Below are 13851 nucleotides of genomic sequence, written 5' to 3'. Positions count from 1 at the left end.
TCCATCTTGGACTTTTCAGCTGCCTCTCGAAAAGATAGTGCTCTTTTCTAGAGCTTTGCATCCTTCACCATCTTCTCAATGTCAGACTCTGACAATCCACCAGAAGATGGATTGTCAACATCAGAACCAGACGATGGATTTTTCAGTTCCACATCAGAACCAGACAATGGATTTTTCAAAAATTTTAGAATCTTGCCAAAATTCAAGAAAGAAGGGAAGGATGTAGACGGCTGGCGCGTCACCATGTGGGAACGTGTTCTTAGAAGATGGGCAGTGGATCACTTAGTAATTACTAGAGTAATTACTACGATAAACCCGAAGCATATAAATAGGGCCCATTACTTTGATATCGGGGGGGCAATTGTTATCACTTGTACTAGCGCTTGGAGCTATAATTGCACTTGAGCATCAGTGGCAGTATTATCGGCTACACTTTCTCTCTCTCTAATCATATTCACTGTAATCTCAATAATGATATATATATATATATATATATATATATCTATATATATATATATATATATATATTCTGTGATACTGACTTCTCAATAGTCTTCTGAATCTGAATCTGAACTTTATTCCAGTCTTTAAGTCTGATTCTCATTTCAGTATTCATATTTCAGTCTAGTCACTAATTTCTGTCTAGTCTGTTGTCTGAACTCTTCCTACTCTAAGTAGCTGAAATCCTTCAACACTGGAATTAGCTGTCTCAAGAGATCAACTCCAATTCCAATGGAGAATCTTGTAATTCCTGTAATGTTTGTTTTACAACAGTTGCACGTTACTCTATAGAATTAAAGTTGAGGGCACTTTTCTCGTTAGATTTGTTAACACTTTGTTTATCATTAGAATTCATTGCACATGCAACCCACTTTTCCCCTTTCCCAAAAATAGCTCGGATACTAGTGAAAGGGCGGTGGTAATGCGTGTGCTAGTCTCCACCCAACCGTGCTATCTTGTAGCCTCCCCTAGCGTACACACTGTCCGGTCGTGTCGGTGGCCTTGCCCATAGGACCCATGTCCTTACATCATCAGATCCACAAAAAGAAAATTTACAAGCTAGATCACAATCCATATGTGCCTTCTTTGTTGCAAACCTCAACGTTAAACCATGTGCCTAATCCTTTTGCTTTAAATTTGTTGATTTTCTTATTTGGAGAACTAGCTGGAGTACAACCAATCACATCAAGTGTATCTTGAATGACTTATTCAAATTCATGTTCCCTACAGTGACAATGTTCATCATGTAGTCTTTCCTCTTGACCCATTTTGTCGATTACAATGGCGTTGCCTCAATTTTTTTGAATAGCAAAGCTCTGACTTCAAGAAATCAATATACTAGCGACAAGAAAGAAGAATACTAAGTATAAGATAAACTATAAAGCATAACCTTGCAAGCATGTTTGATTTTGAAAAGAATGGGATGTACAAGAAGCACAACTCTTACGTAAGGTAAATTAGTTCTAATTTTGGTTCCCTCTTCATTTATTGATGTGGGATGAAGTAGCTAGACACATAAATGCAAAGTAATAATGAAGGTTGTATATTAATGTTATCCATGCCTCAACTATATGGGATAAACTATATGGGATAAACTATAAAGGATAACCTTGCAAGTGTGTTTGATTTTCAAAAGCATGGGATATACAAGAAGCACAACTCTTACCTATGGGATAAACTAAAAAGCATAACCTTGCAAGCATGTTTGAATTTGAAAAGCCTGGGATATACAAGAAGCACAAATTCTTACGTAAGGTACAGTAGTTCTAATTTTGGTGCCCTCTTCATGTATTGATGAGGGATGAAGTAGCTACACACATAAATGAAAAGTAATAACGAAGGTAACATATTGATGTTATCCATGCCTCAACTACTCCAAAGGGAGATAACGCCTATCAATGCCAAAATTTAGCTATGCTCCCAACTTTTAGTGAAATCTCTTATGCGACACAATGGGACCTTGTATTTTTGTGAACTACTTTTGTGATACCATGAAATTTGTGTTAAGACTACTTCTAATTACATGCCTATTGAGCTAGAGAGAGTATGATAGGTGTCACAAACTGCACATCACATAAGGTGGCACATTCTAAGCATTCCACCTCTTATTGTTGACTAGGCTTTCCACAACACATTTCACATTACACATATCACACGGGTTATGTCTACATAGCTTCCACATAGGTACATGACATGGAGAGGGGGTTCACACACAAGATACAACAATTCCCGCATCCCAACAATACTCCCCTTGTGGGTTTTGTTGCATCTAGTGCTCACACAATCCTCCCCCCAAAACACACAGAGGGTGAGGCCCACACTCCTCCCCTAACATAAAGGATGTAGATACCTAATTACAAGCATCTACTTGAACATGAGTAGATGAAGGGACTCACAATCTTGCCCTACACACAAGTAGATATGAGGGATGTGCTCCTCCCTTGCACATAGAGGGTTGGTCATAAAAGAGCGCTTCACATGTATAAGGGTTTATTTTTGGTTGTAGATTGAAGAAATTTCTCCTTCACATAGGTCTTCAAACTATCATCATTTTTTGCTCTTGCTAGAATAGGTCTTTTTGTTGTTTGTTATAGGTGATTGATTGTTCTTCAATGTTTGCTTTATCTTCGTGTTGTTTAGTTGCCTTTTCTTGTTTTCTTGTCATTGTTTTTGTTGTCCTAGTCATATGAGGCTTATCATAAGTGATGGATGCCTTGATAAGCATAGCATACATATCATGTGTACAAATCATAATCGCCTTTGAGGAAGGTCTTATCAGCCTTAAGGTGGCAATGTCTAATCCTCTTATATTTGGCACAAATGTGTTCTCAAATGCTCAACAAATGCCTCTCATCCACATTGTGTTGTGATGATCATAAATGCTCCAAATCTAACAGTGTTTGCATACAAAGCTCTCAAAAATGCTATGTGTGCTGCCCAATTGACATACACAGCAAGGTATGTGGAAACAATCCATGCTAAGATTTGGTTGTTATAAATAGAAGCATAGTGATGTGCATGTGAACTAAAGTTTTTTGACAGCGTTTGATAAATAAGTGTAACCTTTGATAATGGATTGTTTTCCTTTTGGGTCCGGTTGAGATGGACAAAGCCAAGGATGAGCCGCTAGAAGTTGGTGTGAGTAGGCAGCTGGCTCTTTACGTCGGGCTTGCCCTCACCACTTAATTTGGTTAAGTCAAAGACTTCAACTTTGCCCATTAAACCCTGTTGGATGGTCCACTAGAGGCCAAAAGGGGTTGAAGGAGCCTTGTTTTTATTTAGGTGGCGGCTCCTTGCTCGTGCACACACAAATACACACACACACATAAATGAAATTATTGAGGCTACTTTTGGTCAAATTAAGTGAGTAAGGGCTTTGTTGGAACCTTGAGCGGAGGGCTATTGTAACACACACTTGGGTAATTGATATGGAGATTTTAATTTTGCAATGCATGCAACAGAAATACAACAAATTGACTTGAAGTTAGCTGAATTAAAAAACCTAATTACTCTCACCAATTGATACATATCCCATCACTAAAAAAACACTCAAAAAGAGAGAAACTGAGAGAGAATTAGTATTGTTGCCAAGTGCAATGCATACAATGATTGATTGGCAATCTTATAAGCAAAGAGAGGGTTCACAATATCGAGCATGGGGAGAATGCAAATACTTAGGATCATTGATTCACAAAGCGCCCTTTTGACGAGCTGTATAATATAGATGGTTTTCAAGTAGAAGGCCAATGCTTGAAAAGAAACCCAGGTTTAGTGTAATCCCACCTACAAATTTTGAGATTTACCTCTAAATTTGAAATTTGAGGGTGAGAAAACCTAAACCTTCTAATACAGGCAATTTACCTCTAATATTTCTCATGTGTCAAGTAAGGGCGCAGATGCACCCACGAACGGCGGATTCCCGTTCCGTTGTGGAACGAGCTGCCAACGTCCCGACTCCCGCCACCCTGGCGTGTCAGGTCACTTGCATTTGCGCATTGCCCGCTTTTGCAAGGTGGATGGACTCTTCCCATGTCCCATTTCAGCTTATTGATGCCGATGAATTCGATGCTTTGGATGTAGCCATTGCAGCTGCAGAGCGCTCGTCCTCGTCTTGCAAGAAGTTCAAGTTTTCCATACCCTTCCCCTCGGCAAGCTCATCGTACACTTCTCGTGGAGACACGGGCTCTGACCCCCCCTGCGAAAGCACAGTTTCAGCACCCATTAAGCTCGCAAATCGCCCTTGTTCGGAATTGAGAACCTCAAATGGAGTAGCAGACTATTGGCAGACCTCTTGTGATTTGCTGCACGCAGCAACAGAAGGGTGGGAGAGGTGTGCAGAGTATCTTGAAAATGGGTATGCTCGCAATGATTGCGATATACTCCACAAGCATTCTGAAGGTGAGCCTCCTTGTGGGCTCTTAAGTAGATCAGACAATGAAGGGGATGCAGCAGAAGAGGGTGGCAGGGCTTACCAGGGAGGTTTCAGGGGCAATGCTCATGGAGACAGATGTGATGGAGCTGCGAACGGAGCAACCCTCCATTCAGATAATTTGGACGAATTATCCAGGGCTACTTACTCATCTAATGCAGGACATGTCTATGAGGCAGATAAAGCCATCAACTTTTCAGTTGAAGAAACCCACTCAAAACCACGCTGTTCTCGCCGTCTCCCCTCATGGCAGTTGTATGCAAGCAGTCGTAAACATAAAAGCGTAAGGCCTTTAGGGCGTACAAAGACCATCCAAACCATTAGTTTTGTCGATGAGGAGGCTCAACCTGCTGATATCCTCGGAGACGTATGTATTGACAACAGTAGGCTTGCTTGGGGATTTGAACCTCCAGCTCGTATAGGTACTTCAAATGTATCAATTTGAAAGCATGTATCTGCTCTCTGATTAAAGTGTGTTGCACATGTCCCCTTTCAAGTCATTTGCAAGTGTTAGTGGACTTCTTTGGTCATGACCTTTTGTATCTGGGTGCACTTGGATTAAAGTATGATGTATGTATTGCACACGTTCCCTTTCAAGTCATTTGCAAGTGCTGGTGGACTTCTTTGGTCATGACTTGTTGTATGAATAATCTTAGCATAATCTGTTGCAGTGGTGCCGAAACAGAAACTTCCATATTTACAGTTTAAGGGTCGGATTATTCACAGTGTCACAAGCCCAGATGCAGAAAGGGCTGCCTACGAGCTTTTGAGGCTGTTGGAGGCCAAGAAAGCTGTTGGCAAGTTGGTTCCTCTTGGATTTGATGCAGAGTGGAAAGTTGTTTTCAAACGAGGTATGCAAGCATTTTAAAAGGGTTTTTTTAGTTCATTTCAAACCCCTGGTCAAGGAGGGCACGATTCAAGCTTTAAGTTTCAATTTATATGGACCTTGACAATCCTACTCTTGAGGCTGTGTGTGAAGTTGATTGCAAAATGTCACCATTATGAAGATTTTTAAGCTTTTGTTAATCTTTTAATTGAGAAGATGACTATTTTAAGGAAGTTCAGCTTATTACATCATTTACCTTTGCTTTATTTAGATTTTAACTTCTGTGAAACAGGAGCTCAACCGCGGAAAGTAGCTGTCTTGCAGCTATGCATAAATGCTGACCAATGCAATGTTTTTCATATCATATACACTGGAATTCCTCCTCCCTTGAGAACTATCCTCGAAGATCCGTCGGTTGCTAAGGTCAATTTGCAACAGTAGATATTCTCTCACATTGGACATGTATGAAGACATTATTTTAATACGTGCTCCTGTTTCAGGTTGGAGTGGGTGCATATGGGGATGCAGCCAGGCTTTTTACAGATTACAATGTCAAGGTTAAGGGGGTCAAGGATCTTAGTGGCCTGGCGAATTTGAAGTTGGCCAGTGCAGCTTGTGCTAAGAGCTGGAGTTTGGCGTCCCTTGCTGAGAAGCTTCTTGGCAAGCAGGTCAATATTGTGAATTTCAAATGCCTTCTGCACATGCTCTGATCTACTTTGGTGGTCATGATTAATGTCAACTTCACTATCCATGTGTATTGTCCTTGTTGAAATTGTAGGAACAAGCAGTTTGAGGTGCTGAACCTATGACTCTTTTGGGGTCAGCTCATTATTAATTCGTGACATGTTCATGGTTTGTCTAGATCATTACGTGTCATAAGTATCAGGGAATTGGCGAGCTTGAACTTGCCCAAGGCAAACGTAAGATAGGTGGTTGTAAACTAAGTGTATAGGACAGCATACGTCATAGAGCGAGCTCGCTGCCTCGTATTGCACGCGCCCCCCGGCCCCCCCCCCCCCCCGTGCGCTGCTCTCTCTTCCTCTACTTTGGAGGAGTTGGTGTGCATTTCTTCGCTTCCGACCCACCTCCTTCACACTCATTCCGTCCTCGTACACTGTCACAGCAGCAGACACAGATGGGAGATCTGCTTTGCGACTTGATTGAAGCCCCCTCGCCTGACACTGTGGTACCCACCATTTGTTCTTGCTCTTTCGCTGATAGAGCAAAAGAGCTTAGAAGTAGAGGTGGAGCGCCTTCAGGCCACCTTTGTTATTTGCAAGATAATCTGCACCTGACCTAGTAGAGGAGAGGTGCGCAACCTCCTCCGTGCCTGCCTTTTAGTAGAGGTGGGAAAGATCATCGACGTTCAGCTTCTCGGGCGTGGCTACTACGAGATCGAGTTTGAGACTTCCGAGATGGCGTCCAAGGTCATTGCGATGAGCCCCCTGGCCATCCGAGCAGTCGGAGCTGATTTTCGACAGCGGTATCATGGCTTCGATCTGGCTACCGATGTTCTTGTCGAGGAGGTAGACCTGTCCATTTTGGTCTGCTTCCCTAGCCCGAGGAGAGAGTACCTCCCACTACTCTCCAAGATAGGTTACGAAATTAGGACCGTGTTGGGCGACACTGTGCACGACAACTTCCGTTACTGCCAGGGCAGTAGGCATACCTATTGTATGTGTTCTAGTTCGAGACACCTACACCTTCCCAAAGGTTGTTCTACTATCTCATGTAAGTGGTGGTTGGCTCCGTTAGAGCATGGAGCATTCGGGGACTCCCAATTAGTGCTTCATTTGTAGACAAATGGGCCATCTTGCGAAGGCCCGTCCACGGAGGAGGTCTGGACCCACGACACAAACCTAGCCTACTAAGGCTGGCGAAGCTCAGCAGGCAGGGACGCAGGGAGCACAGGCGGGTAGGTGCCTAGGCAGAGGAGAGCTGATAGCAGGTTGGTGGTGGTTGTCACTAGGGATAGAAACTCCAGTATGGCTCCCCCGGCGGTCGACTTGCACAAGGCGAGCAGCAGAATGTTCCCATAGGGAACCGTTTTGACCCTCTACACCAAGATGAGCTGGCTGATACCCCCTCCACCTCAGCTTCGCCATTGATAGCCCCTCCCTCTCCCTCTCCACCTACCGTCCCCACTTCTCCACCTCCACCTTCACCTCCTTTGCCCGCCCACTCTGCCTCTCCCATCCCTCCGGCTAGTCCCCCCGCTCGGTTGTCTGTTCCGTTCCATACCCTGCCGCCAACACAAGGGTTAGGTCACTCTTCGGAGGTCTCTTGGCAATGCATTTGCCATGAGCCGCTAGGTGCGAGAGGAGTAGCCCTACCTACGGACACCCCTGTTGGTGCAGGTGTCGCCTTTTGCGGCAGTCCCTCGTGGATTGACAAGTTTTGACATCCGTCGTTGTTGGGACTTCTTCGACTATGACTTTACATGTTTTCTCAGCGACTCTTCTCCTTACCTTGAGGCGGCTTGCCTTAAGAGTCCATGCATTGTTTCTAGCAGCCAGAGGGGCAGAGGCCTTGGACACATCGGTCGGTTTCTCCTTCTGGTTGTGTGGCAGGGATCAGATTGAGTGGACTATGCATATAGTGGTGGACCGCCTCCATTTTCAAGCATTCTAGTTCTCTCATCACCAGAGAGACTTGGGGGTGACAAACTTGATACAGACTGTGTGGCTGTTGGCCAAGTTCTTTGTGACACCACCAAATACAACAGGATATAGACACATTGCGGAACACTTTTTTTGTAGACACTTAAGAGTGCACCCTGCTATGTATATGTTCATGACTCTTGGACAGAGGATGTAGCTCTAAGGACTGCACGCCCTGCTTGGGTACGGGTCGGATAGAGTCTCCAGGCACGGCTTTCTCGAGGTCGCTTGGATGCGGATTACTCCCCATCCAAGCTTGCCTCAAAGATTGTAAGATTCGCTGCGATGGCAGCATCGGCTTTCTCTCACTGATCCCATGAGGATAGTCTCATGGTGTGTGCAGGGGATAGGTGGACCCCAGTTTCTACGTCAGAGAGGTTGACTCAGACAGTAGCTCCAAAGAAGGCTTGTGGGTGGAGCGATTGATATGCTTACGCTCCAGGAGCATCATTTGTGTGAGCTGTATTAGACGCTGTAACAAACTTGGACACCCTAAGTCAAGATTCACCGCGACACAGCAGAGATTCGCTTCAAACTTATTCACAATTCACAATAAAGTCGACACGGCCCGGCGTAGTTCAGTGCCAAGAGGTATTGGCCCCAAAGACTGGCGCCCCTTTCGATATTTCTTTTTATATTAATCTGTGTACAAAGTACAAGCGAGTCCCTAGGAACTCACACTCAGACTCTGCGTTTAGATGCTTTGAGTAATGAGGCCCAAAAGACTAATTTATTGTTACAAGGGATGCCCAAAAGCAGAGCCCCAAAAGTTTTAACTCAAAAGCTTTTGAAACTCAAAAGCTTCTCAAAATCGAAGCAACTGTTTCCCCCAAAAGCTTCTCAACTCAAAAGCTGCCAAAATCAGCCAGCGTGATTTGCGGAATTCTGTACACACTGCCACATCTGCAGCCCAACGCATTTTGCAAAGATCTACCACGTTAACGGTTAGTGGAATTTGCGGGGGTTCGTACAATCTGCCACGTCACGGGGTCCCTTCAGTCTGTGTGTTTGTTTCGGGGGCCTACCACGTCACTAGTTTGTGATAGACGTTGTGGACAGATCTTGCGTGGTTGCTATGAGACCTTTCGGTCAGCTGCATATGGGCTTGATGGCATTCAAGGAGGTGTATGTATGACTATTGCGCATGTAACCTGCACATCTAACCCCATGTGTACGTGGACAAGCTACTTCATGACATGGGTTCAGTTCAGTTAGATTAGGAAGTGTTCTGGCACTTTTGTGAGTCTGTTCGCAGACCGTGCATGTCCAGACACTTAGAGTAGATGCATATCCTCTGGTTGCATACAGCATGATCATCGGCATTACCATCAAAATCCATCAGGAGCATTTTCAGTGCATTAAACCTATTTTCCCTATTTTAGCCATTTTTCACTTATTATTTTTAAGTGACTTTTGTTGGGAACTGGGTAGGGCAAATAAGCCAAGGCAATATAAAAGAAAACCTAGCGCTAAGTGAAATCTGGCAGAAGAGGCTTGCAACATGCATCTCTCTCTCTCTCTCTCTCTCTCTCTCTCTCTCAAGCAAGAACCACCCCCAAAGAACCCCCTTGAAGCCCTGTCGTTTTCAGCCCTAAACCTCAGCGTTTTCAGCCTTGAAGCTCTAGCGTTTTCAGCCCTAAACCTCAGCGTTTTCAGCAAGCAAGACCAGCGATTCAAGCCAGCAAAATCAGCGTTTTTAAAAGCAAGCAAACCAGCGTTTTTGCTAGCAGCAGGTCAACGTTTTTGAATTGCATATCAGCCCCTAGCGTTTTGCAGTTCCATTGCGACAGGATCCACAGTAGCACCAGCGTTTTCAGTTTTCAGCAGTTAGACATCGCAGTAGGACCCTCGAACCTCGCAGATCTCACCTTCCGGTAGCAAATCCTCGCCACACGGTCAGATCCCGCGTAGGTTGCCGATTCAGCCCGGAAAACGCAGATTTCAGCATCTGCGTTTTCAGCGCGTCATCGTCGCAACGTCACCATCGACATCGTCACCGACATAGGGTCAGAATTGAGTAGATACAAGATTTGCAGATTTCAACCATTAGCGTTTTCAAATTTCAGCCCGTCTCATCGTCGTCGACATCGTCGGCAAGTCCAAAGCATTGTAGAGATTTGTGCAATCAATAGTAGACCGCTCTTGCCATAGAGAGTGGGGCCTTCGTAGGAGGGTTTGACAACATTTTGGTGTCGTATTCTTCTCTCTCTATCTCTCAGTCTTAGCACTTTCATTCACAATGTTTACCACTTTGTTTGTGTCCATTGCACTCTCTCACTAAAGGAACGGAAGGGTCTCCCTTCCGTAAGTAAAAGGAACCTTGAGCACAGTTCGGAGCACTCATCTTGAGCAAAGTTCAACATTCACTTCTGTTGCACCTTACATTGGTATCAGAGCTTTGGCAGTGTTCTGTATCACTCAAGGAAAGAACCACAAGAAGCACATGATTTTTTTTTGCTTGTTGCGATCGCACTTAACCCAAGACCTCTTGGGCGTGTCGATTCCCAATCATGTTTTTGAAGAGTGACAGGAAACCCAAGAAAGAAGGGCTTGTCCAGTGAAGCTAACCTCATTGCAGATTCGATAGATCACGAAGAACCGATCTTGGCTCTCGAGTCGAGGTCCAAAGAACCCCCACAGGAAGGATTATGTGTACGGATGATTAGTTAGCATGCATTGTTCGAGTGTTTCATTCGTGATGCTTTCCTGTATTTTAGTCACCGTCTTTATGCGATCCCTTTTCACAAGCATGACATATTGTACGATGAACACGATTCACTCATGAATGAGCACGGATGTATGCGGATTACTCATGAAAAGATGAAATGTTTGCACCCAAGGAATTCACATTCCATGTCTCTTCCTTGGCATGACACAGTTTCCGAAAGAGCACAAGAAAGATTGAGCATCAAGCATCGGCATTCCCATTGTGATTTGCCACAGTTGATTGATTTGGATCTAAAAGTCAAGATTCGACCCCATTGTTTGCGTGTGTTTGATGAACGGTTTGGCACTCCGTCACTATGTTCATCTACATTGCATGCACAATTTTTCAAGCAGACTAGAATTTTTCCAATCACTTTACATGGCATGGGTATGTTCATGGTTTTGTGTTGGAAGCAGTTTCAGGAATTTTCATCCTTTGAGATTCTTGAAGAAGGTAGACGCATGACTCTAGACGAAGTTGAAGCATTGAAGGCATAGTTACCAGGAACGGGAATTTGGAACGGGGAACGGCAACATGCATGAAATGCCATTCCTTGTTTTGGGTACTCACGTTTGAAACATGGAACGGGGATTCGGAACGGGAAATTGGGATGGGAACGGGGAACGGGGACCTGAAAATGGCCATTCCCTGTTACTATGATTGAAGGAGCCACAAATGACTTTGTGTCGCTTTTGGCGAGGCCAAAGAAGCAAGTGTTGCAGATCTTTATGAAGTTCAAGTATCGCAGGACCCACGCATCATAGTGGGCCGATGAAGAGTCCTTTCCAGGATTCTAGACCTTGTTGGCGATCTCCCTTGATGCCATACAGTTCGGTACCAGTACCTTACTTTGAAAAGGAGGGGATGTCACGTGCACATCTAACCCTATGTGTACGTGGACAAGCTACTTTATGACATGGGTTCAGTTTAATTAGATTAGGAAGTGTTTTGGCACTTTTGTAAGTCTGTTCGTAGACCGTGCATGTCCAGACACTTGAGATAGATGCATATCCTTTGGTTGCACACAACACGATCATCAACATTACCATGAGAATCCATCAGGAGCATTTTCCAGTGCATTAAACCTATTTTCCCTATTTTAGCCATTTTTCACTTATTATTTTAAAGTGACTTTTGTTGGGAATTGGTTAGGGCAAATGAGCCAAGGCAATATAAAAGAAAACCTAGCGCTAGTGAAATCTGGCAGAAGAGGAAGAAGTGCACAGGCAAGTCGCTTGCAACAGGCATCTCTCTCTCTCTCTCTCTCTCTCAAGCAAGAACCACCCCCAAAGAACCCCCTTGAAGCCCTGGCGTTTTCAGCCCTAAACCTCAGCGTTTTCAGCCTTGAAGCTCTGGCGTTTTCAACCCTAAACCTCAGCGTTTTCAGCAAGCAAGACCAGCGATTCAAGCCAACAAAATCAGCATTTTTAAAAGCAAGCAAACCAGTGTTTTTGCTAGCAGCAGGCTTGCGTTTTTGAATTGCAGATCAGCCCCTTACGTTTTGCAGTTCCATTGCGACAAGATCCATAGTAGCACCAACATTTTCAGTTTTCAGCAGTCAGACATCGCAGTAGGACCCCCGAACCTCGCAGATCTCACCTTCCCGCAGCAGATCCTCGCCGCACGGTCAAATCCCGCGTAGCTTGCAGATTCAGCCTGGGAAATGCAGATTTCAGCATCTGCGTTTTCAGCGTGTCGTCGTTGCATCGTCGCCATTGACATTGTCACCGACATAGAGTCAAAATTCAGCAGATACAAGATTTGCAGATTTCAGCCATTAGCGTTTTCAGATTTCAGCTCGTCTCGTCGTCGTCCTCATCGTCGTCGACATCATCAGCAACAGACCATTGTGGGCAAAGACATCAGTGTGCCAAGCAGGGCCCAGTGGGTCACTATGCAGATACATGGCTCCCTTGTGGGTTTTCTGAATATTTATGCGTCCAACCATGCGAATGCATGGGCTGAGTTTTTGTCACATTTGGTGGGGTCCCTACCTCATGCAGAGTAGTAGTGCATTGGTGGGGATTTCAGCATACTCGAGGACCACTTAGACAGGATTCGGGGCAGTCATGCTACTTTAAGGGGGACTGAGTTTGTTGCTTGGGAACGGCTATATATGACTTTGAGGATCTCGGATATATGGCAACATTCTTGCTTTGCACGGCCCTTAGATAGCCTCTTTTTTTCCCGATCTGATGGCACAAAAGGTGGAGTGAATCTATCCAAGATAGATCACTTCGATGCTAGTGATCACTTATGTGACTTGGGTGGTTCAATATGCCAAAAATACATTATGGAAGGGACTAATTTCTCAAATCACGCGCAAGTGATCCTTACTATGGCCGACAGGTAGAGGCGTGGCAGTGTTATGTTACGCATCCTTGAGAGGATTTTGCTAGATATATAGCTCAGAGAGCAGATTGTTATGTTGTGGATTGAGAGTCTGGATACAGGGGGCCGTTGCTGTTAGAGTGGCCAATGGCCTCGAGGCTTAGTCGCTTCTTTCTCCAGGAGTTGACAACACGACTGGTTGCGGCTCAAGAGGAGAAGCAACTACATTGGGGCATTGCCTCCTTATAGAGGATGCAAGAGGGGCACCTAGGTAGTCCTTGGATGGAGGACCAGATGCAGCAAGCTAGATATATAGCTTAGAGAGCAGATTGTTACGCTATGGAGTGAGGGTCTGGATACACAGGGGACGTTGCTGCTAGAGTGGCCAATGGCCTTGGGGCTTAGTTATTTCTTTCTCAAGGAGTCGACAACATGACTGGCTGCAGTCTGAGAGGAGAAGTGACTACATCGGAGCATTGCCTCCTTACAGAGGATGCAGGAGCGGCACCTAGGTAGTCTTTGCATGATCTCTGTGGATCGAGGTGGGCAACAGAGTCACTGGAGAGTTTTTTGAGATGGTGGGTCCTCGCCATGCGCATTCCAGTGTTTGCTAGTTGAGGAAACAAGTTGGGACGGTTTCCACAGAGCCTGAGGACATACGGGTAGTAGCTACTGACTTTTACCGAGAGTTGCCCTTAGCTGAGCCGCAGTCAGAGCGTAGGGATGCATGTAGAGAGCAGGTGTGGTTGTAGATGTCACGAGTCTGTGGCAATTAACTTTACTTGTTGATTTTTTTTTTTGGGGGAAATTTTATTTGACTTGTTTTAAGGCACCCCTCTGGAAATGCCAATGCCCGAGTTGCATGGTGTGAGGCGGACAGTGAGAGTCTAGGCCGGAC

General features: G+C 44.9%; 1 protein-coding gene across 4 annotated transcripts in view; it reads left to right on the top strand.

The window, feature by feature from the left end:
• The first annotated feature begins 3873 nt into the window (after nucleotides 1–3873).
• The window catches only part of LOC147463511 (uncharacterized), a 68599-nt gene continuing 58621 nt past the window's right edge, over nucleotides 3874–13851 (top strand). For 2 of the 4 annotated variants that reach the window (XM_086489435.1, XM_086489429.1), the window contains exons 1-4: nucleotides 3876–4851; nucleotides 5101–5280; nucleotides 5548–5678; nucleotides 5756–5923. In XM_086489435.1, coding sequence (XP_086345561.1) covers nucleotides 3876–4851; nucleotides 5101–5280; nucleotides 5548–5678; nucleotides 5756–5923 — 1455 coding nt within the window. Of the gene's footprint in view, nucleotides 4852–5100; nucleotides 5281–5547; nucleotides 5679–5755; nucleotides 5924–13851 lie in introns of all 4 variants that reach the window. The other 2 variants (XM_086489443.1, XM_086489451.1) reach the window with 2 other exon arrangements.

Source organism: Adiantum capillus-veneris, chromosome 2 (assembly GCF_014529385.1).
Source record: "Adiantum capillus-veneris isolate H3 chromosome 2, ASM1452938v2, whole genome shotgun sequence".
Classification (NCBI taxonomy): Eukaryota; Viridiplantae; Streptophyta; class Polypodiopsida; order Polypodiales; family Pteridaceae; genus Adiantum; species Adiantum capillus-veneris.
Note: the sequence above shows the minus strand (reverse complement) of the source record. Positions and strands in the feature narration are given on the sequence as shown.